Raw genomic sequence first — 24,963 nt, forward strand, 5'->3', positions numbered from 1 at the left:
TGTTGCTTTGGGCTGCAGCCAACCGCTTTGTAACTGACCCCAGGAGAGAAAAAGCCTGAGTTTAGATGGTCGACTAAGAGGCCCAGAGAGTCACCCAGGCTGCAAGGACTGCGGTCCCGGAGAGAAGGGGGTGCAGGGGAGAGACCTGGCAGGGCTCCGTCAGCTGCCAAGTCGCGCCCTGCCTGCACTGCTGGAGCAGCTTCTGGATGCACCACATGCGTGTTTGCCCAGGAACCCCAGGGCGCCTGCCCCTCAGCCTTCAGTTCCACCCACTGGGCCAAAACCTGTGAACACCCAAGTCAGCCATCTTGTTCCAGAATAAGCAACTAGGCAGTAAGAAGCAGGTGAGTAAGACAGGGAGACAGTGGGGAGAGGTCACTATGGCAGAGACCCTGAGGCCTCTGCCCAGGTCCCAGGAACGAGGCCATGCTGGGAAGAGTGGGGCAGGGCTGCCCTGTGTCCACCACCCCAGGTGTGCACTCAGGGAGTGGCCTCTGGAGGGCTGTCCCCTCATCCCTGGGAGGACGGTCGGCTGCTGAAGTGGCTTGCTCACCACCATGCCCAGCCTCTCCAAGGGCCGCCTGTCAGGTCCTTGGGGCTCTGTAGCCTCTCAAACTTTCTCATGCTATTCTCCTCTTCGAACTGGAGTTATCTGGAAATGTTTAAAGCTGGGGCAGATGTACACTGCATGGCTGAGGCTCAGCAGGCCTCCGCGTGCCCACGGCCTCTGGTGTGGCCAGCAGCCCTGTGGGGTCTAGAGGAACTGTGGGCATCAGGTCCTCCAGGGTCCCCCAGAGCCACAGGCTGGTGGTCCTCGTTCCAATAGGGGGACTGGAAGCCCAAGCTGGCCTTGCCGACTGCAGGGCAGAGCCCGCTCCAGCTGCTGTGAGCCCACGCTCTGCAGAGGCCCCACAGAGGGGCCCCAAACCTCAGGAAGCGCAGCTCCGAGCCTCTGGAAGCCCAGGAAGGTCATCCCCTGTCCCCCAACACCTGGGACTCACTGGCACGTTCAAGGGCGAGAACTTGGTATGAGTGATGAGCAGGTAGTTTGCTTCAAGTGTGGCTTCAATATATTAACAACAGGGCATTTCTGAGATTCCTGGGCGGAGCAATCAACACAGTGTTTAAAAACTGCGACGAGCAATGACTGGAAGGCTGTGGCCACAGGGACCCAGCCACGGCTGGCAGCGCAGGCCCAACGTGGCTGAGGAAGACAGGCGACTCTCTGACCTGCGGTGGCAGCGAGAGACCGAGGGCTGTTCAGGCTGCAGGCCCTCGGCCCTCCAGCTCCCGTTCTGCACTCAGGACCCCAGGCTGGCTCTGCTGTGTAATCAGATGGAGACGATCCTTATTTTTAAGGCATTCCTGGCGGGCCTGACTGGTTTGCATCAAGGGGGTCGAGACCATTCAATGGGGAAGGACAGTCTTTTCAACACATGGTGCTGGGAAGCCAGCAGACTCGCAGGCAGAACGAAGCTGGACTCTCATCTGACAGCACAAAGAAGTAACTAAAAACAGATCAGAGACTTGAATTTAAAAGCTCTCAGGAGAAAACATGGGACAAAAGCTCCATCTGCCATGGACCTGGTGACACCCCCTCAGCTGTAATTCCAAACACAGAGCCAGCCACGGAAGAGACAGACGCGCCGGGCCTTCGTGAATATTTTTAAACGTGTGCGTCCGAAGGCACTGTCAACGAGGACAAAAGGCAGCAGACAGAATGAGATAAAATACTTGCCAATCATAAAATTAATTCCAGAATACACAAAAAACTCTCACAACAGCAAAAAACAGCCTCATTCAAACGCGGGCCGAGGACCGGGGCGGACGCCGCCCCACAGAGGACACACGACTGGCCCCCTGCCCAGGACAAGGTGCGCCCAGCACTGACCACCCAGGAAACGCAAACCTTGCCCAATGAGACCACCTCACCTATTGGGGTGGCTGCCATCCACACCCCAGAAAACACCCACTGCCCGCAAGGATGCAGGGACCCTGCGCACAGCGACTGGAATGGACAATGGGGCGGCTGCTGCGGAACCCGGGACGGACGGCCCTAAAAATTCAACAGAACCGCCAGACGGCCCAGCAATTCCGCTCCTGGACACAGACCAGAGGAGCGGAAACCAGGGTCTGCACGGGCCACCTGCTCGCCCTCCTTCACAGCAGCATCAGAAACAACAGCGACAACACGGAGGCACCCAGTGTCCACAGACGGACGGAGGGACGGACGGATGAGCAGTGTGGTCCCTGCACACGAGGGAGCCTGCCTCGGCCTCGGAGAGGAAGGAGGTTCGGACACAGGCGACACGGCAGGCATGATGCTGGAGGGTGTTCCGCTGAGCAAAGCGAGCCAGACTCAGACGGGTCACCCTATAGCGTGGAGACATGGCAGCACCACATGACCGTGGCACTGGCTCCTGGGGTGCCGCAGAGAGACACAGTAGACAGAAACTAGCAGGCATGGCCAAGTCCACAGACACACACGGAAAACACAGAAACCAGAAGTTTTCCCATAACCACCGCCAGCCAATCAGAAGATGAGATGGAAACATTTTACACACATAGCAACAAAAACCACACAGCCCTAAGGCTTTACCTTACCAAAGAAATAAACGTTGGTATCTACCAAACAACACGCCAAACAAGACCCGGAACCATGCGACACTGCCCACGCGGCCGGTGCCACCACCAGTGGAGAGATGCCAATGCTCCCCATTAACTCGTGTGTTCACACAGTCCCGACATGCACTCTGGGCTCCTGGACAAGCTCAGTCGGCAGTTCATCCAGATGAGGAGATGCTTAAGAATTAACACGGGAAATTTAGAGAAAAGGATCAAGAACTTCCCTAGACATAAAAGTGGAACACACGGGTATGATAACCTTAAATTTTTAGATGGTTTTACATTTTTAATGAAGAAGTAGATGAAAAGGAACAGGACACTCCCTCTATTTCTGGGGATGTGGCTTGTCGGGCGCAACGTGTCAAACCTGTGGGGCCACTGGTCACCCATCTGGGGAGAGTCAGAGACACGCGTCGCATCCTGTGAAAACAGATCTGAAGGGGAAAAGCTCCCCCAGCACAAGACAACAGAGGAACAGCATCTGATGCTGTTGGACAAAACGCATCCCTGAGCATGAACCACACACCCCAAAGGCCAAGACCCCCAGGGGCAGCTACTGAAGAGCTTACACTTTGTGGGTGGCACACACATAAGCCACCAAATAGGGAAACAACTGTCACATGTACAGCTGACAATAGATTACTACCCAGTAGTCTATTGTAATAGCTCCCATAAACCGGCAAGAAAATGAAAGCCCATAGAGAAATAGGCAATGACTTTGAACATCACGTACACAGAACAAGAAATACCAACAGTTCCCTCTCACTCATGAGTTAAATTTAAAACACAAATAAGACTTCTGGTCAAGATGGAGGTGTGGGCAGACATGCTTCACCTCTTTGCACAACCATAAGAAGGATCACAACCAACCCCAAAACAGAAAACACCTAGAACTGCCAGAAAACCAAACGGTATGGAAGTCTGACAACCAAACATTTACAGAAGCCACATTAACCCAGTCAGGTAGGAGGGGTGGAGGACACAGCAGGGAAGTAGTGACGTGATCCCACATGCACGTGTGGTGGACAGAAGTCGGGGACACCTGGAGAAGCGAGTGGTGCCAGCCCCAGGCCAGACTGCACAGCCCAGGGTTCCAGCACCAGGAAAGTAAAGCTTTGTAACTTCTGGCTGTAAAAACCGGTGGAGGTTGGGGGGCAGAAGAAACTGCGGTCTCTCAGAAGAGTCCATTTAAAGGGCCGGCGCTGTCCCACAACATACGCAAGCCCACCCTCTCCAGGAACAGGCGCCCGGGCAACAGCTAGAGGGGCGCCAGTTGCATAAGGGAAGTGAGTGAAGTGACTGGAGGCCAGCCAAGTGACCTGTTGCCAAGGACAAGCGTGCTGTGGCACAGTGTCTCGGAGGACTGGCTGCGTTAAGGGCTCACCTGTTGCACGTGGGGCTCCTTGGCGAAGGAGATCCTGGCGATGGAGTGGGATGCGATGCGTAGCTCCTGCCCGTTCACCTCGCCTTCCTCCACCTCGACGATGCCTGCAAGGGGGTCTGTCTGTCAGGCCACCTCGGTCTGACCTGGGCTCTCGGTGGCTCCACTCCTGCGACCACCTTTGCACCCTAGGTACATCAGAGCTGGCCTCTGCAGCCATGAAGGCCACAAGGCCCCCTTCCCTGCAGCGACCCTCCTGGGTATTCAGAGGGAAAAGACACAAGCCCTCTTATACCTGGGGGAGGTGACCCACAGCGGTGGCCCTGCAGAGTCAGAGATACTCTGACTCCAAGCCCCTGCCCCCCACACAGCAGGTCCCTGGGGTCTGAGTGGAGGGAGGAGTGGCCAGGGGAATGGATATCCCTCTGGTGCCCTCTGACTTCCAGCCCACCGACGCCCTGGGCAGCTCCACTCCTGATCCGATTGGGCGGGTCCTGATCATCCACCTGCTTCCAGGGAGTGAGACTCACCTGGGCCAGTGAGCCGCCCTTTCTAGCTCTCCCCCACAGAAAACTCCCGCGTGCAGCACAGGGGTGGGAGCTGGGAGCTGCTGTCCCCAGAGGAACTCGGGCAGAAATAAGTCAGCCCATCCTCACAGGACACTCCCACAGCACCCCCACCTCCTGGGGACTATACCTGCTGGCCCCAATGCACCTGACCTGACAGCTCCCACCCTGAAAGGCACCCCCAGGAACAGCAAGCAGGGACCCCGGAGTGACCGAGAGAGTGTGTGGGCGAAGGCTGCCTCATCAGGGGCACCTGGCCAGCCAGTAGCGAGTACCTGTGTTCTGGGCACTGACGAAGGCCACCTTGTTGGTGTCGGGCTCCAGCCGGATGAAGCCACACTCCCTGTGCATAGGCTTCCGTGTGTCTGGGTGGAAGGCGTTGAATCTGCACGGGGACCGGGGGAGAGGGCAGGGTGCACAGCCGTGAGTGCGGGGGCGCAAGGCCTCCAGCGCAGGCTTTGTGGCCGCCCCTCACTTTACAAGGCCCCCGCTGAGCACAAGGGAACGCGCCTCTCGTGCTCATGGAGACAGACAGTGTTCAAACAACACTACTGGACACGGGCAACCGTGTGCACAGGCTGTAACCACCAGGTGGGTTGGGGCTTCCACCGGCACCTGGACACACTCCCTGGAACCTCCCCACCACAAGCCGCTCTGCCAGGCTTGTCTGGGTCTGTAGGACAGCGGCCTGTCCCTTACTACTCAGGGCCCCTCCTGAGGCCCTGCCAGCCCCTACCGGACATGCTTCAGGCCTTGGCACTGGCAGGTAAAACCCCACCCCGACACCGGGCCTGCCCTCCTGTGAGCTACCATCTCACCTCAGAGCCCCCACTCACCCCCAAGGAAGGAAACAGAACAGGCCCTGAGTCAGGACTTAGCTTCTTGTCAATCCGCCCACGCCGTGATGCGAGCTCATGGTGGTGAAAGGCAGCCATGCTGACCGGCCTCAGACCCTCCCAGGATCCACAGCACTATAAGCAGCCGCTGGAGTCCACCCCTAACCAGGTCACGCCTGACAGGTCAGCGCTGGTGGCCTCGGCCCAGGCCCTCTCTCTGCCATGACTCCCGATGAGAAATGTGCTCAAGGTCATACCCTAACAACACCATTGCATTTACCAAAATGTATACTTCCTGCCACATTCTAGTTTTAAGGCTAGTCACAAAATTCCCCCCAGGTTGTACCCTCTGTTTAAAAAGAACGCTTTACGTGGTGGGTTATTTTGTGTTATCCAGAACTGCCTCCGTCTGTGTTATGCACAGAATATTGCTCTGCCCTGATCCACTCAGTAAAGAGTGATACGAGAGCCCCGGCCGGGCGGCTTCATCGGCTGCGGTGTCACCCACATTCCAAAGGGCGCAGGTCCAATCCCTGGTTGGAGCATGTGGAGGAGGTAACCAATCAATGTTTCTGTCTCACACAGACGATTCTCTCTCTTTTCCCCTCCACTTTCTCTAAAATCAATAAACATATCCTCAGGCGGGGATAAAAAAAATGGAGATGACAAAAATGCAGGAGATAAAATTAAACAAAACAAAAAAACAAAACTTGCCCTGGCTGGTGTAGCTCAGTGGACTGAGCGCGGGCTGCGAACCAAAGGGTCGCCAGTTCGGTTCCTGGTCAGGGCACAGGCCTGGGTTGCGGGCCAGGCCCCCATATGGGGTGTGCAAGAGGCAGCCACACACTGATGTTTCTCTCCCACTCTTTCTCCTCCTTTCCCCTCTCTAAAAATTAAAAAAAAAACAACAAACACCTTCCCCAAGGATTTGTTTATTGACTTTAGAGGGAGTGGGGGCGAGGGGATTCGATGAGAAGAACACCGAGCGGTCTTCCCCGGGACCGGCCCTGACGAGGGTCGGATCTGCAGCACCTCGGTGTGTGGGACGGCGCCCAACCAACTGAGCTACTGGGCCAGAGCAAGACAGTGCTTTTTAAAGCACGATCTTCTAAATTCTTCTGAAATCACCAGACGTGACACAGACAGCCTCGGGTTCATTTAACGGTATTTTTAATGTGTAACTCATGCGTGCGGATGGGGGAGGAGAGAGTTTTACTTTTGGTTTTACATATGTCCTTTTGGTTTTAACTAAAAACTGAGTGTTACTTCTGTAACTAGAGGTAAAAACACTCTCAGCCCCCTGCCCCGTGTCCTCTCCCGCTGTGAGCAGGGGCGATGCCCACGCAGCTGTGGCCTCAGACGCCTGTGGCTTTGTTGTCCAGTGAGAGTCTGAGCACCACACTGACAGCCCCTTGGAGACCTCGACTAGCTCGGGGGTGTGTCTACGAGAAAGCCAAGCCGCCTCCTTTTCAGTGATTTTGGGGTGAGGGAGGAAGCTGGGCATGAGCCCTCACCTCTGTGTTTGGGGAAACGGGCCTCGGTCTTGCCGGCCGGGCACCATCCCACACACAGGTGAGCTGGGCGGTCCCCTTCTGCCCAGCGTGTGTCCGGCTGGGGTTCAGTGGCGGAGGAGGGAGCCTCCGGGACACACCCGTCCCACTGCCGCCCTCTGGAGGCCCGCGCGCACTCACGAGAAGTTGAGCACAGGCTGGCCCACGTGGGAGATGTGCACCTCCTCCAGGTACTGGAAGGGCTGCAGCGTCGGGAAGGTGCCGGCGCCTGGTGGGTCCGACAGCCAGGTGCCCAGCATCCAGGACAGCGGCTTCACCACCGGGTTCATCTTGGGGGGCTCTGAGGACAAACGGGAGAGACAGTCAGGGGCTCCATGTCCACTGGTCTCCTGCCGACGGAGCCCTGCTGAGCTTTGTGTGAAGACACACCCCACGGGCACACGCTGCCATACGGCGGAGCCCGCAGATGGTGAACGGGCCACCAGCCACCTGTCAAGAAGAGAGAAAAAGGCCCAACGATGAGCAGATGCTGTCTTGCAAACTGAGAGAACGTGGTAGTCCCCGTACAGAAGGGAGAACGAGACATGGAAGGGACAGGAGCTCTGGGAGCATCTCGGCCTCTGAAATGACACAACCTCTGGCTGTAAATAGGAAGCAGTCTGGGAGAATAATGCCCAGGGGGAAGGGCTCCAGAGGTGGGCAGTGTCCCACCTCCGCTGAAACAACAGGGACTGAGGAGGAGGCTGTGTGGCCAGGCTCGTGGCAGCCCCAGGGCCACACGGGGCAGGGCGGTGGCCTGGGCAGAGTGGGGGTGAGAGCCCTTCCTCCCCTACTCGCTCCCCACTTCAATGCTGCCTTTGAGGATCACCTGCAGGGGGTGAGCGAGGGGCGGCTGATAAAACATTCATAATCAGACAACAAGAATCTGAACTGGTGAGCTCGGGCCTGTGAAGCAAAGGGTCACTGGTTTGATTCCCAGTCAGGGCACATGCCTGGGTTGCAGGCCAAGTCCCCAGTGGGGGACACATGAAAGGCAACCACACATTGATGTTTCTCTCTTTCTCCTTCCCTTCCCCTCTCTCTAAAAATAAATAAATAAAATATTTAAAAAAAATCTGAACTGGGATGTCAGTTAGAGTCTTTGATGCAGGGAAAGCACCCAAGCCTCACAACGGAGAGTCCCGTCCAGCAGACGCTGCTGCCCGCGTCTGTGAGCGGCCCGCTGTCTTCACCCTCCATCCATCCACTCACCCCCAGGAGGCAGAGAGCGCCAGCCCCAAAGCTATAAGAGACAAAGGCTGCTGTCCACCCTGTGTCCACACCTTCCAGTGAGGGGAGACCCTCCACGCATGAAAGAACTAAGGGAAAGAGGCAGGATTTACTGTACTGTAGGTGATAAGCCAGAAAGGAAAGTGGGGGCTGGTGGGCAAGGCCAGACCCCCCAAGGAGTGTGCAGAGGCTGCCCCCAAGGAGAGTGGACCAGCAGGCAGGCACAGGGGTGGGACTGGGCCAGCAAGCCTGGCTGGGGAGGGCTCTGGCCTCGACTCTGAGCGGCAAACAGAGCCCTTCAGAGGCCTGAGCGGGGCTGAGACTAGCAGACTGGCAGAGCAGAGCGGGTGCAGCCGCAGGAAGCACCTGGTGGGGGAGGGCAGTGGGCGGGGGGCAGCGGGTGTAGAACTTGGGAGGGTGGGAGGGAGGTGACTGGGCGTTTATAGCCTGAACAACTGAGAAGGCAGGTCGCCTCCAGTTGACATGCCAGACAGAGGAGATGGGTGGTCTGAAGCCTGACCCTCCGACAGTAGCGCCAGGCAGCAGGACGGTGCAAGTCCGGGCTCTTCAGAGTAAACAGGGACCACCATCTTGCAGACGGAGTGATGGCACCTCGGGGGTCTTGACCGGGCAGACTCCTGTCAGGCTCAGTGCGGCGGCGCCACCCCACTCTCGGCAAACCTCTGGCTTCCTGCGGTCAGGGCCTGCGCAGTGCGGAGCGGCGGTCAGAGCCCATGGTGGGAAGAATCCTGGGTGGACCCCCAGGCTGAGCAGGAGCCAGGACCCCGCACCAAGCCCACCTGAGACCCGAAAACACATGTCCACACACAGCACTGCACACAGGTTACGGCAGCGGGCCAAGCGTGGAAAGCAGCCCAAAGCCCTTCACGGGATGGACAAATAAACGGGGCTGCCCAGACAGCAGAGGGCTGGCTGTCTGGCACGGACACTCACCAATGTGCCCAGGACCTAGAAAGTGCTGGGCTGAGGAGCGCAGCCGCGTCGGCCTGCCCCACGCACAGAACGTCAGGACAGGGCCTGACAGAGTCCACAGGGACTTCCACGGCAGAAGACCCTGCTACCATCCTGGCACTCTGGTAGCAAGATGCAGGAACAGAAAGTGAGCTGCGGATCCCACAGCTACCACGCCTTTCCTGGGTACACACATGTGAGCACTGGAAACACGGCCAGTCCCGAGGCTTCAGGTGTGCAGCACTCGGTGTTCCAAAACCCAGTCCCAGAAGGACCCCAAACACCTTCACAGTGTGAGGTGTTGCTGGGCTGCGCGTGGAAACGATGACCCTGGGGTAAACAGTACGTTAGTAACGGTCGTTTCACCTGCTTCTCTCCCCGTTTTTGGGGTGGCCCTCAGAAAATTCTAAGTTACACGTGACCTTGTGTCATGGACAGTCTCCAGCCTCAGGGGCCCCGTTTCTGTGCACTGTCCCTGAGGATGTGACTAGAAGGCAGACTTCGCCAACAGACGAGAAGTGACGGCGGAAGGAGTCAGAGTGTAAGTCCCGAACACAATCCTCAGCAACACAAGCGCAGGCCTGGAGCCCGGGGGGCGGACGCCCCAGCTGCGCGGGCGCGATGCTCGGCCATGGGAAGCAGGGGGGGTGAGGCAGCGGGCTTGTGGCCCATCACGAGAGTCATGTCACTGACACCGACACGGACGCCGAGGCTGACGAACCAAGAAACAGAACACACGCAAGGGGAGACGTCACTTTAAAACGCTTGAGAGAGGAAGCCCTCGGCGAGAGAGGCGCTGAGTCAAGTGACTCGGGAGGGCGTTTCAGACAGTGGGGCAGGCGTGCCGGGCAATGACCGTCAGGTAAAACGGGCGCGGCTGTCCGAGAGGCGAAGGTGCGCGGCACAGCGCAGGGGCAGCGCTCCGCCGCCGAGACTGGACGGTGTCCGGGTCCGAGCCAACAGAACACTGGTGACAGGACACACAGCACCGCCAGTGAGGCACTTCTGACTGACACGCACTGAAGTCGGTAGCTGAACACTAGACAACACTCATTCGTCCGCAGTTCCTCCAGGACAACTCCTGAAAACGGACCTTTAAGCGGCCAAAGGAGACCTGGAGGAACAGCGTCCACTGCACGGCCCGGTCACACTGCAACCGGAGTGGTGATCGGAACACTATCAGGTGTCTCTGGAAAGCACTGTGCTGCAGGAGTCCCGACTGGCACGAGGTCTGAGACGGGCGGACCCGGGGAACCTGCGGAAGGGCGGACGGTGCGGGGACACTGAGTCGGATTGCGTAAATCATGCCTCAGTAAGAACACTGAGACAAAATGTCCACACGCAAAACACAAAAAGCAATCAGAGACCGAAACGCCCCTTCTCTGGACCTGCCGACTGTGCCCCAGCAGCACCACAGGAAAACACAAGTGACCGGGTGACACTGGGCCCAGACGGGTGCATCAGGGAGCAGTGCAGCCCCCAGGGCCTCAGCCCATGCCAGTCGCCAGCGCCCCACAGGGGTGCAGATCCTTTGCTGTAGGAGAACCAGAAATACTGATTCGAGGCTAAACTATCCCAATTTGTATAGATGTGTTCACACGAAAACAGCGGTCTCCAGGCGAGACACATGCCCTCACCCCTGGCTGTCCTGTCGAGGGGCTGGCCACAGCCTTGGCCTCCCAGCACAGGGTGCCTGGAGGGCCTGGTGAGGGCTGGGGGTCTCAGCGTAGCCCCATGCATTTTGGTCCTTCCCCAGGTCCAGCCTGCACTCCCTGCCCCCCCCCCCCCCCGAGCCAGGAGTGAGAAGGCTGCCGCCACCCCAAGTCCTCCACGTCCTGACCTGATCGATGGCGGGCTCACAGCATGGCCAGAGGGACTGGCTGCCTGCAGCCAGGTTTCTCAGCGAGCAGGCATCTGTTCTGTCCCTGGTGTACAGTGACACAGGGACACCTGTGTGTGCTGTGCAAGGTGGGGGCTGGCCCACCTTGGCTTCAGCACCTGCTGACAACTGGGCTTACAGGAAGGAGTTCAAGTGAAGTCTGACTGGGCTAACCCCCACCTCCAGGGGTCCCAGGACTCGTGGGAACTCCTGCACCAGCCAAAGACACACCCAAGGGGTATCTACCCCTGCCTGTGCCCGCTAGCAGGTAAGAGGTTTGTGCACTTCCCCCAAAATGATGTTACAAGGCAGACGGAAGAAAGGCAGGAGCACAGGTTGGAGCAGGTGCTCAGGGAGAGCTCAGAAGTAAAGGCCCCCGCTGCTCCTGCAGGATGACGGGCAGGACAGGCACAGGGGCTGTGGCAGTGTCAGGCTGGACAAATGTAGACCTCGGCCCACCCTGGGAGATCCAAGCCAGTCGCCCTGAGGCAGGCCTGGTCACAGCTTTTACACTGCAGCGTGCTAACACAGGGTCTTGGAACAAGACAGCAGGGCCGGCCAGTGGACTGTTTGACTTAGTCACACCTGTCCCTTCTCTGCTCCATGACAATGGCACCGGCCAAGTCTGAGTGAAGGCCCACCAAGCAAACACTGTGCTATGGGGGGCTCAGCAGAGGAGAGGAGGCCTGGAGGGGGTCAGCGGGTGGCAAACCCTAACCAGGCCTGTGGGATGATGCCTGGAAGACAGTCACCAGAACTAGCACACAGGGAGTGAGGCTCAGGGAGCACTGGGGGTTAGAAAGACGGCCGAGGGCGGGAGGAGGGTGGGGGTGATGGGGCATCTGCAACATTGGGGTGAAAGTGTGGGCCACGCATCCAAGGATGGACACCGCCCCAGGACAGGGCGGAACCCCGGGACAGGCGGTCAACCGCACGTGGACAAAGGTGGGCGGGTGTTCCCAGAAGAGCAGGCGGGGCGCTGCTGGGCGCCTGGCGTTCTGTGTCCGACGGATCTGTCTGGAGCCCCGCGGTCACACGTGTGCCTGTGAGTCGCCTCCACTGCGACCAGAACAGGTGTGCCAGGTGGTGTGGGGCCTGCAGGCGTTCAAGTCCAGCCTGTGCCTCTGGACACAGGGCGGCCATTAGGGACCATCTGCTTCTGAGGCCATGGCGCTCACTGGGTGGAATCCACTCACACCCACCCACTTTACGCGATAGAAATGAAGGGAAGAAGCAGTGTTTATGGGGCAGTACATTGTAAATGACCAGGAAACCCTAAAATGACTCTTGTTGTAAAAGCCAGAAGAGACACTCTGAGTAGCAAGAGTGACACCCAATTGGGCAGGAAGGTCAGGAGCTGCTGCATGTGGCCGGCCGAGGTTTACGGGCCGGTACCCAGGGCCAGAACCTGCAGGGCCTGCGTCTGCCCCGGGGCCTCGACTGCTCTGAGCAGCACTGCACGCCGGGCCCTCCTGGCAGGCTGCTGTGTGCTCCCTGCTGGAAGGCACCTTCATCCGGAGAGGACACCAGGGCTGGCAGTGAGCAATCGGTAGCGGGCAGGCGGGTTCTATGCCCCTCGCCAACGGTGCCCCCACTTCCTCCACCAGACCAACCTGCCCGGCTGCCCACGGGGTTGCTGACAGCGCCTTGGCCAGGTCTCTCCTAAGTGTCACTGAAGCTTTGAGCGGCAGGAGGACCCATAAGTTAATTCTAAAATGCAGACGTCAGGGAGCCTGTCCAATTCCATTAAACTAACGCCTTAAGATCTGTGTAAATTATGCTTCATTAGAAAAATAAAAATAAAAGGAATTTAAAAGTCAAATAAATAAAAAGTATAATAATAAGGGATTGAGCCTAGTTGCCACTTTCAGTCTCTTCAAGTAAATCTGACAGGCTTGTCTATGCATACTTGCTGACTTCATTTTTCTTTTATTAAAATCTTAACCAAGATGCAAAAAAATTAAATTTTCTGCAAGAAATTTAAATTTTCATTTTTTGGCCCAAGACAGCGAAAGAAGGCTTACCCATCCCTAAATTTTCTAAACTCCGACACCTCCAAGGTTCTTCAAGGTTGTTTTCTGCCAATTGACGGGAAATGTTTGCACCTGGCTGCTCGAGTGCAGCAGGAAGTGAATGCCAGACCTGAAGAGTGCATTCTGGGAGCTGTAGTTCCCTCCAAAGATGACTCCTCAGGGAAAAGGACCAGACAAAGGTGGACCTGGAGCTGAGGAGTCTTAGAGCTGGGAGGGGAGATCATGTTGCGTGTTGTGAAGGCTGTCGTGTGGAGCAAGGAGGGGGACCTGCCCTCTCGGCTGCTTCTACTGACAGGGATGCAGCACTGCAGCCAGGCACACAGCAAAGCTAATCTCTCCAAAGAGCCGCTCCGGGAACAGGTCCCTTCCCACCGGAGTCCTGGAGCGCCGGCCCACCCTTCCTCCTTGCTAACGTGTCAGTGGAGGGGCCCTGGACCCCAATGACAGGAAACACTTGCTGGGACCTAAAGACAGACTCCTTCCTGGCTCCCTCACCCTCACGTCACTTGTGTCGGTGACAAGTGCCCCCAGCGTGACACACTGGAAATGACGCCGACAGCACAGCCCAGCAGGGGAGGGACAGCTGGCCACCACCTCCTGCCTGGCGCTGGCCGTCCCAGGCGAAGAGGGCACGAGCTGGCAGTGGTGGTCTGTCTGGGTCGTGCTGGCCTGGCACACGGGGGAAGCTGTTCTTCCCAAGAGACAGCAAGGCTCTCGCTGTGTCGCCCGTTACGGAGCAGGTGCCGTGTGCACACGGGGAAGAGACGGCGGACAGGAAAGGGAGCAGACGCGAAGGGAGGCCGACCAAACTGTCACCATCTGCGGGTGTTCTGGGGGGTCACTTAGTTAGGCCGAAAGTCTAAACTGGAAAACTGAGAATTAAGTGAATTTGATGAGATGATCAGTTATTGAAGTTGACAGCAGCAACCACACTAAACATTAACAGGGAGGGGCGTCCGGTTTCAAGCCTGACAGGTGAAAGGGCTCACGAGTCACAGCCCTTACAAGTAAAACACTGAACACACTGAAAATCAATGATTCTTGGGCTCATCAGAGAAGTAGGGTCCCAGAGGTCTACCCGAAATCTGGAGAGACATGTTACCACAGCACTGGCCAAGACGTCTTCACCTGGAGCACAAACTACTGCTCACGAGAACTGGTGAGAACTCCTGATGGTAAAGCCAACCTGCTGCTGAGGCTGAGTGCAGATGAGCATGAGCAAGGCTCCCGGGGGCTGCAGTCGTGGGCCCAGCTACCTGGGTTTTACGCCCAGGAACCTGCAGCGGGAAGGCAATAAAACAGCAGCTCCTGTCTCAGATTGGGGTCGGGGAGGGGTGGGGGAGGACACCGTGAATCCAGCCTGTGGCGTTCTCCACGACAAAGGGCCCCTTTGCAGGGAGGATGGCGTCCCCAGAGCTGCTGCATCTCCCCTGGGCGAGGGGCAGCCTCCACTCCAGCCCCTCTTGTCTTCTCATCTCCCCAGGCGGAGGGAAGAAAGGGAAGAAATTGTGCCAAGGTCAGAGCCCAGGAGCACAGGCCAATGAAAAACTGGCACTTAATCGTAAGATTACAGAGTGCTCCCGCCCCCACAGTGCTCAGGGTCCAGTCCAACACGGGTTACAGTGGAAAAGCCCCAAGTGGCAGAGTGTCCCCAGGACAACAGGGGAGACGGAAATAAGGACTTCGGAAGGTCTGAAGCCCCTGGCTCCTAAGCTACAGTTACACCCAGCTGCTGGCCAGGTTAGCGTGTTACCTCGAGCTGAAGGCCCACTGACTGCACTGTTTGTGTTATCAGACACGTCAAGCCCACCTCTCCCCAAAACCCCACGGTGTGCTGAACGGCAACAAAAATGGTGTGAAGAGACAGAGCCAGCATGAGAACCTGGCTCAGACACAGCACGGATTTTGAAATGACCAGAGCTAGAACTTACAATAACTATGATCAATATGCTGAGGGCTCTACTGGAAGGAGTGGACATTGGGCAGGCGAGTGGGGTGCGAGGACAGAGCAAGGGCTGCAAGCGAAAACACAGCCCCGAGGGGAGGGGCCTCTGTGGGTGCGGCTGAGGGCGGGAGCAGCAACTTGGAAGACCTGTCGGTACAAAACCCTCCCACTGACATGCAAAGAGAAAAGAGAATAGAAAATCCCCCAGAGGTCGCTAAGAACCGTGGTACAGTTACAAAAGCGATAGATACATATGCACGGTGGAATAACGAGGAGGAGGAAGAAATATATGAAGCAACAACAGCTGAGAATTTTTCAAAATTAATGACAGACACTAAACCACAGATCTAGGAAGCTCAGAAAACAATAACACAGTAAACACCAACAAATCTATGCTTCGGCATTCGAGACGGAGAGAAAAGGGCACAGGTGGGCACTGCCCCACGGGGCATCAGAGTGATGTCCAAAACACACAAGCGAGAGAAGGCAGAGCTCTACCTCCAGTAAAACCACCTTCAAACGGAGGAGTCCAGGCTGTTTCGACCAAGCCGAGGGAGTTCACTGCCAGTAGACAGGCCCTGTGAGAAATGCTGGGAGGGGCTCTTCAGGGGGAAGGAAGGTGCTACGGGTCAGAAATGTGAATCTACGTGAAAAGCACCAGAGGAAAAAAGTGAAGGTAAAATAAAATCTTTCCTTTTTCTTATTTTTAATTGACCCAATAAATAAATGTTTGTTCAAATTAATAATAGTAACAGTGAGGTTACAGCGTGTGTGACAGGGAAATGAATGAGGAATTTTATAAAGCACAAGAGGGAGGAACTGCGAGTACTCTGTTACAAGGAACTGTCACTACAAACAGAGCAGCACAGTGCTATCTGAAAGTAGACGCAGGTGGCCCTGGCTGGTGTGGCTCAGTGGGCTGGGCATTGTCCTGCAGACTGAAAGGTTGCCAGTTTGACTCCCAGTCAGGGCGCATGCCTGGGTTGCGGGCCAGGTCCCTAGTGTCGGGTGCACGAGAGGCAACCACGTGTTGATGTTTCTCTCCCTCTTCTTTCTCCCTTCTTTCCCCTGTTTAAAAATAAATAAAACCTTAAAAAAATAAAACATAAAAAGACTAATACATTAAGAAAGGGGAGAGAATACAATTGAACAAAATGCTCAATTAAAACCAGAGAAGGCAGAAAGAACAAGAAGAAAACTACAGCAGAGAGAAAGCAGCTCCCACGACAGATGCCAGTTCCACTGCAGCCACAGGCACTTGAAAGTGAGCGTCCGGCACAGCAGCCAAAGGACCGGGACTGTCAGAGCAGATCAGAAAAGAAGCCCCACCATCCTGCTGTCTGCAAGAAGCCCCCTTTAGCTGTAAAGACACAGGTGAATGTAAAGGTGTAGAGAAAACATTATCATGTGAATTTAAACCGGAAGAGCAGCCAGTTAGTCTCAGAGGCAGCAACTACTAGGGCAAGAAGCACAGGTGTCAATTCTCCGAGAAGACACACTGAGCCTTGAAGTCTCTGTCCCTAACACGGGGCATCAAAACGTGTGAGACAAAACTGACAGAACTCGACCAGCAACAACAGACAAGTCCACTGTCACAGGTGACGAGATCAGGCAGGCGCCACGGGCAGGGAAGTGGCAAGGACACGGCTGACCTCAAAGGTGCTGTCCATCACTGGGTATACTGATACCTGCAGACACTGCGGTCAATTTTATGGGTCACCCTGCCTGGGGGGAGAGGCTGCCCAGAAGGATGGGAGCACCTTAGTCCTGGGCGTACGCCCAGGAGGGCGTGCCAGGGGTCACCATCAGACCTGGAGAAGCACAGACAGCAGAGGCTGTCCGCTGAGTGGCAAGGGCCTGAGCAGGACCGAGGGAGGCAGAACCTGCTCTGTCTGGCAGGTCCTCTGCTGCCTTACGCCTGGCTCTTGGGCCGGCGGACTCAGATCAGGACTCATCCCTCCCTCAATTCTCAGGCCTTTGGAAAGGGGCTGAAGGGACCCACCAGCTCTCCCGGCTCTCCAGCTTGCAGTCCATAATCGCAGGAGCCAGTTCCCAAGACAAAGCTTTGCTCACGCGTCAGCCTCTCTCTATGCAACACGCACGCAGCCCATTGGCTGTCTCTCTGGAAGACCTAACAGCTACTCCACTCCAGCAACTGCAGAACACACACACACTCTCCTCCAGCTCACGTTCTGGGCCCCAACACCCATCTTCACCATTTAAGAGACTAGAAACTACACGAGGTGTGCTCTTGGACCACAGTGGGATTAAACCGAAATACACAACAGCAAGAGAGTTGAGAAAATTACTCAAGTATTTGGCGATTCCACAGGACAGCCCTAAGTAACAGGTGAGTCAAGGAGAAAGTGCAAGAGAAATAAAAAAAAAAAAAAAGAAGTATCTAAAATTAACAATCTAAGTTTTTACCTTAGGAAAGTCGAGAAAGAATAGTTAAGTTGAAAACAAGCAGAATAAAAAAACTGGAGTAGAAACCAATGAAACGGAAAACAGGAAATCGGAGAAAATCAACAAAATCAAAAGTTGGTTTTGGGGGGGAAAGATCAATAAAACTGACACAGCCTACTAGCCTAGTTAACTGAAAAAAAAGAAAAACCACCAACCACCAATGTGACAAAGAGGGTCACCACTACTAATTCCACGGGTGTGAGGAGGTCAAAAAAGGGACCCATCGACTGCACGCCCACACACTGGACTGACTCGGGTGAAAAGCTGACTCCTTCCTTGAAGGACACACAGCGCCAGACCCCCACCGAGGAACAGACAACCTGGGAGGCCTGCACCTGCTACGGGCAGAGGCGCGGGCAGAGGCGCGGGCAGAGGCGCGGCGGGTTAGAAACCACGGTCTGGAGAGGCCCCGCCTCCTGCTCTGAGTGGGCCGTCTTGTTTCCCCACGAGCAAGAGGCCTGTGGTTACTGAAGGCCCCGAATCAATACCTAGTTCTCTCCAGTCTCTTCTAGAAGGCAGAAGCAGGGACAGTATGCCCCAACTCATGCTCATGAGGCCAGCATTACCCTAGTACCCAAACCAGACAAAGACAATGCAAGAAAAGAGAAACGTGTACACACAAACACTTCTCCTGAACAGAGATGCGAAAACCCCCCACGCGCATTAGTGAGGTGAATCCAGCAATGTATGAAAGGAAATTAACAGCATACCACGACCAAGTGGGTTTATTCCCGTGTGAAGGCTGCAGTCAACTAATTTAATCCATCACGTCAGCAGGCTACAGGAGAAAATTCACATGACCACCTCAACAGATGCAGAAAAAGTTTTTATCAAAATCCAACACCCTTCATGATAAAAAGTCTTAAACTAGGAAAGAAGGGGAACTTCCTCAAGTGGATAAAGAACATTCGTGTGAAAACACTAAGGCTAACACCCCACTTAAAGGTGAGAAACTCAAAGCTTCCCTCCCGAGGTCAGGAACACAAGGAAGCGCATCCAAAGGACACAGGTTCGGAATGGAAAACAACCTGTCACAAAAAAGGTACAAAACTCCTTAAAGAAACATTGGGAAAAAAACTTATGTGACCTTGGAGTTGGCAATGAGTCTTTAGATTCAACACCGAAAGCACAATCCATGCAAAAAATATTGGTAAGTTGGACTTTATTACAACTGAGAATGGCTGTTCCTGCCCTGGCTGGTGTGGTTCAGTGGGGTCGGGCATCGCCCCACACGCGGAAAGGTCGCGGCTCCATCTCCATTCCTGGCCGGGGCACGTGCCTGGGCCGCAGGCTGCGCTCTGCCTGCTCAGGGAGCCCATGGGGGCAGAAGGCAACCACCGACGCTTCGCTCGCACCCCCGTGTTCCTCTCCCTCTCTGTTTCCCTTCCTTCCCCTCTCTCCCCACCAAAAAAGAGAAAAAAGTCCGTTCTAAAAAGACACTGTGAAGAGAATAAAAAGACAAGCTATGGACTTAGCTTGTCCTGCAGCCCCAGGTTTTGGGAAACTTCATGTTTCCGACCCTTGTTTCTGTTTCATACAACTTCATACATTTAATTTGTAAAACAGACTGTGTCATTATTATTACATAATGAATTTTTAAAAAGAACTTGTATCTAAAATATACAAAGAAGTAAAAGTCAACAATAATAAACGACCTATTTAAAAAACAGGCCAAATATCTTCAAAAAGATGAAGAAACTTGACAACCCTTTAGCTTAATGGGCTTTGGAAAAAAAGAGAAGATCCAATGACTAAAAATAGAAACGAGAGTGGGGACATCACCATTTCCACAGAAATGAAAAGCGTCAGAGCACCACGAGCAACTGCGCATCAAAAACTGGATGAGCCAGGTGCCATGGACAGATTTCTAGACACAAAACCCACCAAGACTAAACCACAAATGAATAGGTCTGACTAGACCTGCAACTAATAAGAATCAGTAATGAAAAAATCTCCCTACAAAGAAAAGACCCAACATCTAAGGAAGAACTAACACCGATCCTCCTCAAACCCTTTCAAAGAGAGAAAGAGCAAACACTCCCTGACTCATTCTGGAGGCAAAGACATTGGAAAAGGCTGCAGACCCATGTCCACTACAAACACGGACCCATGTCCACTACAAACACGGGGCAGAAACGCCCAACAAAATACTAGTAAACTGAATTCAGCAGCGCACTGAAGGGACTACATACTGTGACCGTGTGGGGTTGGTCCTGGCAGGCAAGGAACCTGTTCAGCACACACGTGAATCTGGACGGACGTAGCAGGCCACGCCCACGGGGATGGGGAGCCCGGTCATCTCAACTGATGTAGAAAAAGCATCTGACCAAATCCAACGCCTTCACGACACAAGCATTCCACAACATGGGGATGAGGGAACAACCCAAACATAATAAAAGCCCCAGAGGAAAAACCCACAGTGGGCGTCATACTTAACGGTGCAAGACGGAGAGCTTTTCCTCCAAGTTTGGACAAGGACACCCGCTCTCGCCACTTCCACTCGATACGGTGCTGGAAGTTCTGGCCAGAGCCATTGTACAGGAGAAAGAAATAAAAAGCACCCACATCAGAACGAAGAAAAAGCATCTCTGTTTGTAGATGATACGATCTCACGTGAAGAAAACCCCAGTTCTTCACGAAGTTATTCTGTCAGAACTACTAAATGAAGCCAGCAAAAAGAGCAGCACACAAAGTCAATGCTCAAACCAGCTGCGCTTCTGCAGACTGACGTGAAAAGGGGTTACAAACGGTCCCATTTATGACACCATCGAAAAGCATGATCACTAAGGAACCAATCTAACCAAGAAGCAACAAACCCGTACCATGGGAACTGCCAAGCCCCTCAAGGGAGAAATGAAAGACCCCGAGTGCAGAGCCCAGGGGCCAGTCCTCACACACAGGGTCAGGTGACGGCTGACAAAGGTTCCGAGACCGTCGCTGGGGAAGGACAGTCTTTCCGATCAATGGTGCTGCGAAACCAGGAAACCAGGCACAGGAATGACACGGGCCCTCACCTGACACCACATAACAAAGATGAACTCCAAATGGATCAAAGACCTAAATGTAAGACCAAAAAAAAACCTCAGACAAAAACATAGGACACAGGACAAAAGCTTTGTAACACTGGACTTGGCGACGACTTCTTGACTGTAACACCAAAGGCACAGGTAACAAAAGAAAAAACAGACAAATTAGACTTCATGGGAAACCTAAGAAAGCTTTACATCAAAAGGCACTGTTCACAGAATAAAAAGACAACCCACAGAATGGCAGAAAATATTAGCAAATCATATTTTTGGTAAAAGAATGATACCTAGAATATACTGAGAACTCCTAAAACTAAAAAACAAAAAACAAACAACCTGATTCAAAAATGGGCAAAAGACATGAAACAGACATTTCCCCCAAAAAGATACAGGAGCAGCCAGTGCAGGCTCCCCAGAACTGATCATCAGGGAATCCCAAATCAAAACCACAGTGGCCACAGCGAGGCAGCACCACACACTAAGAGTGCTTACTGCAAAAGCTGCACGGGACGTGCTGGCGGGGACGCGAGGACCCTGCGCACAGCGACTGGAATGGACAATGGGGGCGGCTGCTGTGGAACCCGGGACGGACGCCCCTAAAAATTCAACAGAACCGCCAGACGACCCAGCAATTCCGCTCCTGGACACAGACCAGAGGAGCGGAAACCAGGGTCTGCACGGGCCACCTGCTCGCCCTCCTTCACAGCAGCATCAGAAACAACAGCGACAGCACGGAGGCACCCAGTGTCCACAGACGGACGGAGGGACGGACGGATGAGCAGTGTGGTCCCTGCACACGAGGGAGCCTGCCTCGGCCTCGGAGAGGAAGGAGGTTCGGACACAGGCGACACGGCAGGCATGATGCTGGAGGGTGTTCCGCTGAGCAAAACGAGCCAGACTCAGACAGGTGCTGCAGGGTCCCACTTCCGTGAGGTGCTTGGAGTCGTCCCAACCAAAGAGACTGCGGCTGCCAGAAGCGTGGGGGGCGAGGCCGGGCCTGCCAGACACAGTCTCAGAGTCACAGGTGCTCTGGGGTGGACGGTGGTGACGGCCACACGGCAACATGAGTGTGTTAACAACCGCTGACGTGATGGGTGATGAGAAGGGCTGAGGCGGTAAATTTGTTGTTATATGTATTTTGGCTCAACATAAAAAAGGAAAAAAAATAAAAGTCATGAGTTATTACCCCACAAAAAGATACAAGGAGCCTTAAATCATGTCTCTCAGTGAAAGAAGCCAGCCTGGAAAAGCACATACTCGAGTCCTGTGTTCCTGTGCTCCCACTGCATGGCCCTCGAGGAAGGCCAAGTGCAGGGCCAGTGGAGAGGTCCCTGGATGCCGGCGTGCGGACGGAGGGATGGATGGGTGGAGCACCGGGGTCTTGGGGGTCATTTGATTGGTCTGTATGATCCAGCACTGGAACGATGGGCACGTAAGATGATTGTTTGTCAAGACACAAGAGTGGACCTCAATGTAAATGAAAGATGTAGTTAATGATGACGTATCAAACTGGTTCATCGCTTGTAATGAATGAACCTCCAGCACCGGCGGTAAGGTGAGATGTGAAGAACAGAGAGGGAACTTGGGAGGGGGAAGGAGAAAGTCTCTGAACTGTTTGCTGAATTTTCTGGAAATCTAAAATTTTCCTAAGAAAATTCAATTAAAAAATAATCAAAGGAAAATAGAGAGTAAGTAGAAATACAGATGAAACAAGAATATCAAATAGTGACTGCTGAAGCTTGAGGATGGGAACGTGAAGGGATTATTATACTTTTCTGTTTGAGTTCAAGATTTTCCACAGTAAAGTTTTTAAAACTCCAGGTTTATTCAAGAATTATAAGGCCCTGGCTGGCATGGCTCAGCTGGATGCAGCATTGACCCCGAACCCAAAGGCTGTGGGTTCCAGGCCCGGTCAGGACACAAGATGCAGGTGCAGCCTTGGTTGCGGTTTGCAGGGGAAGGCGGCCAATCAAGGTTTCACTTACTGTCTCCGTGTGTGTGACTCTCTCTCCCTCCCCTCTCTCTAAAAAAGCAAAGAAAAAAATGTGCTAGGGTAAGGATAAGAAAAATTATATGTATAAAACAAGAAAAGTAAACAGATATTTTTGGAAGCAAGTATGAAATTATTAACCGGAGGAAATGGTTGACTCCCATGTAACAGAGTGAACACGCGTGTTCTCCCAGAACACCCACCCCACGCGGTCAGCAGGCAGGGAAGTGACACAGGAATAATGGACAGGGACCCTCTCTGGTTCAGAAATACTAATGTGCCCTGATACAACCATTCCGGGCTTTAAACCGTCTTGACACCCAGAGTTAGAGCAGACTCCAGGACAGGTCACCACGTCCTATGAGAAGGACAAATGGCACCGGCTTTACAGAGGGCAGCTGGGACCAACCCTGAACCAGAGAACCCACGGCCCACTGGCCCAACTGCTCTGTCCAAAAATAAAGGGACTGGCCAAGGATAACTGAATAAACACATGCACCATCCCTTCGACATGAAACCTGTACACAAAGATCCCCTCACTGATTGCAAAGTCCTAACAGCACTGTGAGCCACCAAAAGAGCAGATGTTTTGAGGACAAAGAAAGACAGCAGGCAGTGGCCACAGATCCAGTGGGAGCCCTGGGGACCACTGAGCCAGTGGGGTCCCCAGCCGTGGGGACCGTGCTGGGCACCCTGTCTGTCACTGCCAGTGGAGCCCTGTGCCACCGCACCCCACGGAGGCAGAGGGCACTGGGCCCACGAGAGCAGCCTCAGTCCCACGCTCCCCTCCCCTCCCCAGAGCCCAGCCCAGCACTGCCCAGGGCCCCCAGCCCGCCCCTGCTTGGCCTCTCCCCCCCTCCCGCCAGCACAGACCTGACAGCTTGTTTCCACCTTGCAGATACAATGCTCCACCGCAGCCACACTCACTCTGGCCGCCATCCACTTCTGTGACTCCCTTCCATGCTGAACCTCTTAAAATGCTTCATCCCTGGCTCCGCTCCCCACAGTCAGCTCTACTCTCATCACTCCAAGGAGACTACGGTCACCAGTGACCCCATGTGGCTGAGTCCCGTCACCTCGTCCTCGTTCTGATGAAAGCCGTATGCAACCCTACCAAGCAGGCCTGCTGTCTGAACACCGCCCTCCCTCAGGCTCCCACACCTCGGAGCACCCTCCCGCCTGGAAGCCCCACCCCACCCCAGCCTGTGGCCCATGCCCCCCTTCTCCCATCTCCTTTCCGGACCCTCTGGGTTGCACATCTGTAAACATGGCCTGCTCCCCAGGGGGCTGGGTGTCGGCCCCCTCCCCAGCTACACAGTTTCTCCAGGTGACCTCATGCAGTCCATGACCTTGAGCCCCTTTGACCACTGTACCACAGCAGGTACGTGCACAGAACTCTATGGGGCTGGGCGCCGGCTCCCTACATCAGTACCTACGGAGGGTCTCATCCTCAGTTCCTCTGAAAATTTTTCTGTCATGTGAGTTCCAAAACAGTTATTGAGTATCTCCCCCGAGAAAGGGAAAAATATGGATACAGTAAGCCGTGGTGAATAAAATAACCAATAAAATGTATACTGTAACCAGTAAAATGACAACTAATTAGGGTCACGTGGAGGGGACACTGAGAATACGGCACCAAGCCCACAGCGGGTCTGGCCCTGGCAGCCCAAGAGGCGAGGGTGGGAGGGCAGGGCACAGCACTTACTGGGAGATGGGCCGGCCGAGGCGTCTGCAAGCGGAGGACAGCTACTGAAGAGCAGGAGAGGGAACGAGAAGGCTCACCCAACTGAAAACTAAGATACACCACCAGGCCCACATCTGTACCTACCAATAACCGCAGGTGTAGACAGACTAATCACCATAAAAAAACAAAGGCTCTCAGACTGCATTAATATGTAACTATATAATAAAGGGACGTAAAAGGATTAGAAATAAGGAGATTAAGCAATAAGACTTTAACGGGATGTGAGAGGTTTTCTGTGAGGGTAACTGCCGGGGACAGACACCTCCAAGGTGTCTGTCTGGCCTCGAATTAAAAAGCAACACTCGCAGAGAAGGAAACGGATCTGTTGACTTCTCAGACCACAGTGAGACAGAAACAAAAAACCCAAAAACCCCCCACTGGATTAAGCCACAGAGAACTCTCCAAAGATTCTAAAAAGCAACTCTTTAAGATTAAGAGGCCACATTACTGGAACTTAAAGCAATACAATTTTTAAATAGTTGCAAATAAATTAGCTCCCCTCCCCCAACCTACCCACTTGAAACACTGACAACTCCAGCTGATTCGGGTTACAGAGGCACGGGACGGAGGCTGGGAAAGGCTGGGGGTGAGCAGCAGCGTGAGCAGTACCAGGCCCGCCACACCCAGGGGCTCCGCCGAAGGAAGGGCTGAGCCTCAACCCGGGGCATCAGGAAACAGACGCGCACAAGAGTGAGCTACTTGTGCTTCTCTTCCCTGCCC

At 54.5% G+C, this 24,963-nt stretch overlaps 1 protein-coding gene across 2 annotated transcripts in view; it reads right to left on the reverse strand.

Moving 5' to 3' along the window:
- THAP4 (THAP domain containing 4) overlaps positions 1-24,963 on the reverse strand; it is a 30,383-nt gene that overhangs the window by 852 nt on the left and 4,568 nt on the right. The window contains exons 1-4 of one of the 2 annotated variants that reach the window (XM_037161486.2): positions 13,064-13,166; positions 7,100-7,259; positions 4,848-4,957; positions 4,010-4,113 (exon numbers count right to left, since the gene is read on the reverse strand). In XM_037161486.2, the coding sequence (XP_037017381.1) occupies positions 4,010-4,113; positions 4,848-4,957; positions 7,100-7,259; positions 13,064-13,067 (378 nt within the window). In that variant the 5' untranslated portion in view covers positions 13,068-13,166. Of the gene's footprint in view, positions 1-4,009; positions 4,114-4,847; positions 4,958-7,099; positions 7,260-13,063; positions 13,167-24,963 lie in introns of those variants that run through there. The other variant, XM_037161485.2, reaches the window with a different exon arrangement.

Source organism: Artibeus jamaicensis, unplaced genomic scaffold, assembly GCF_021234435.1.
Source record: "Artibeus jamaicensis isolate MK-2021 breed Jamaican fruit bat unplaced genomic scaffold, CSHL_Jam_final contig_944, whole genome shotgun sequence".
NCBI classification, from domain to species: Eukaryota; Metazoa; Chordata; class Mammalia; order Chiroptera; family Phyllostomidae; genus Artibeus; species Artibeus jamaicensis.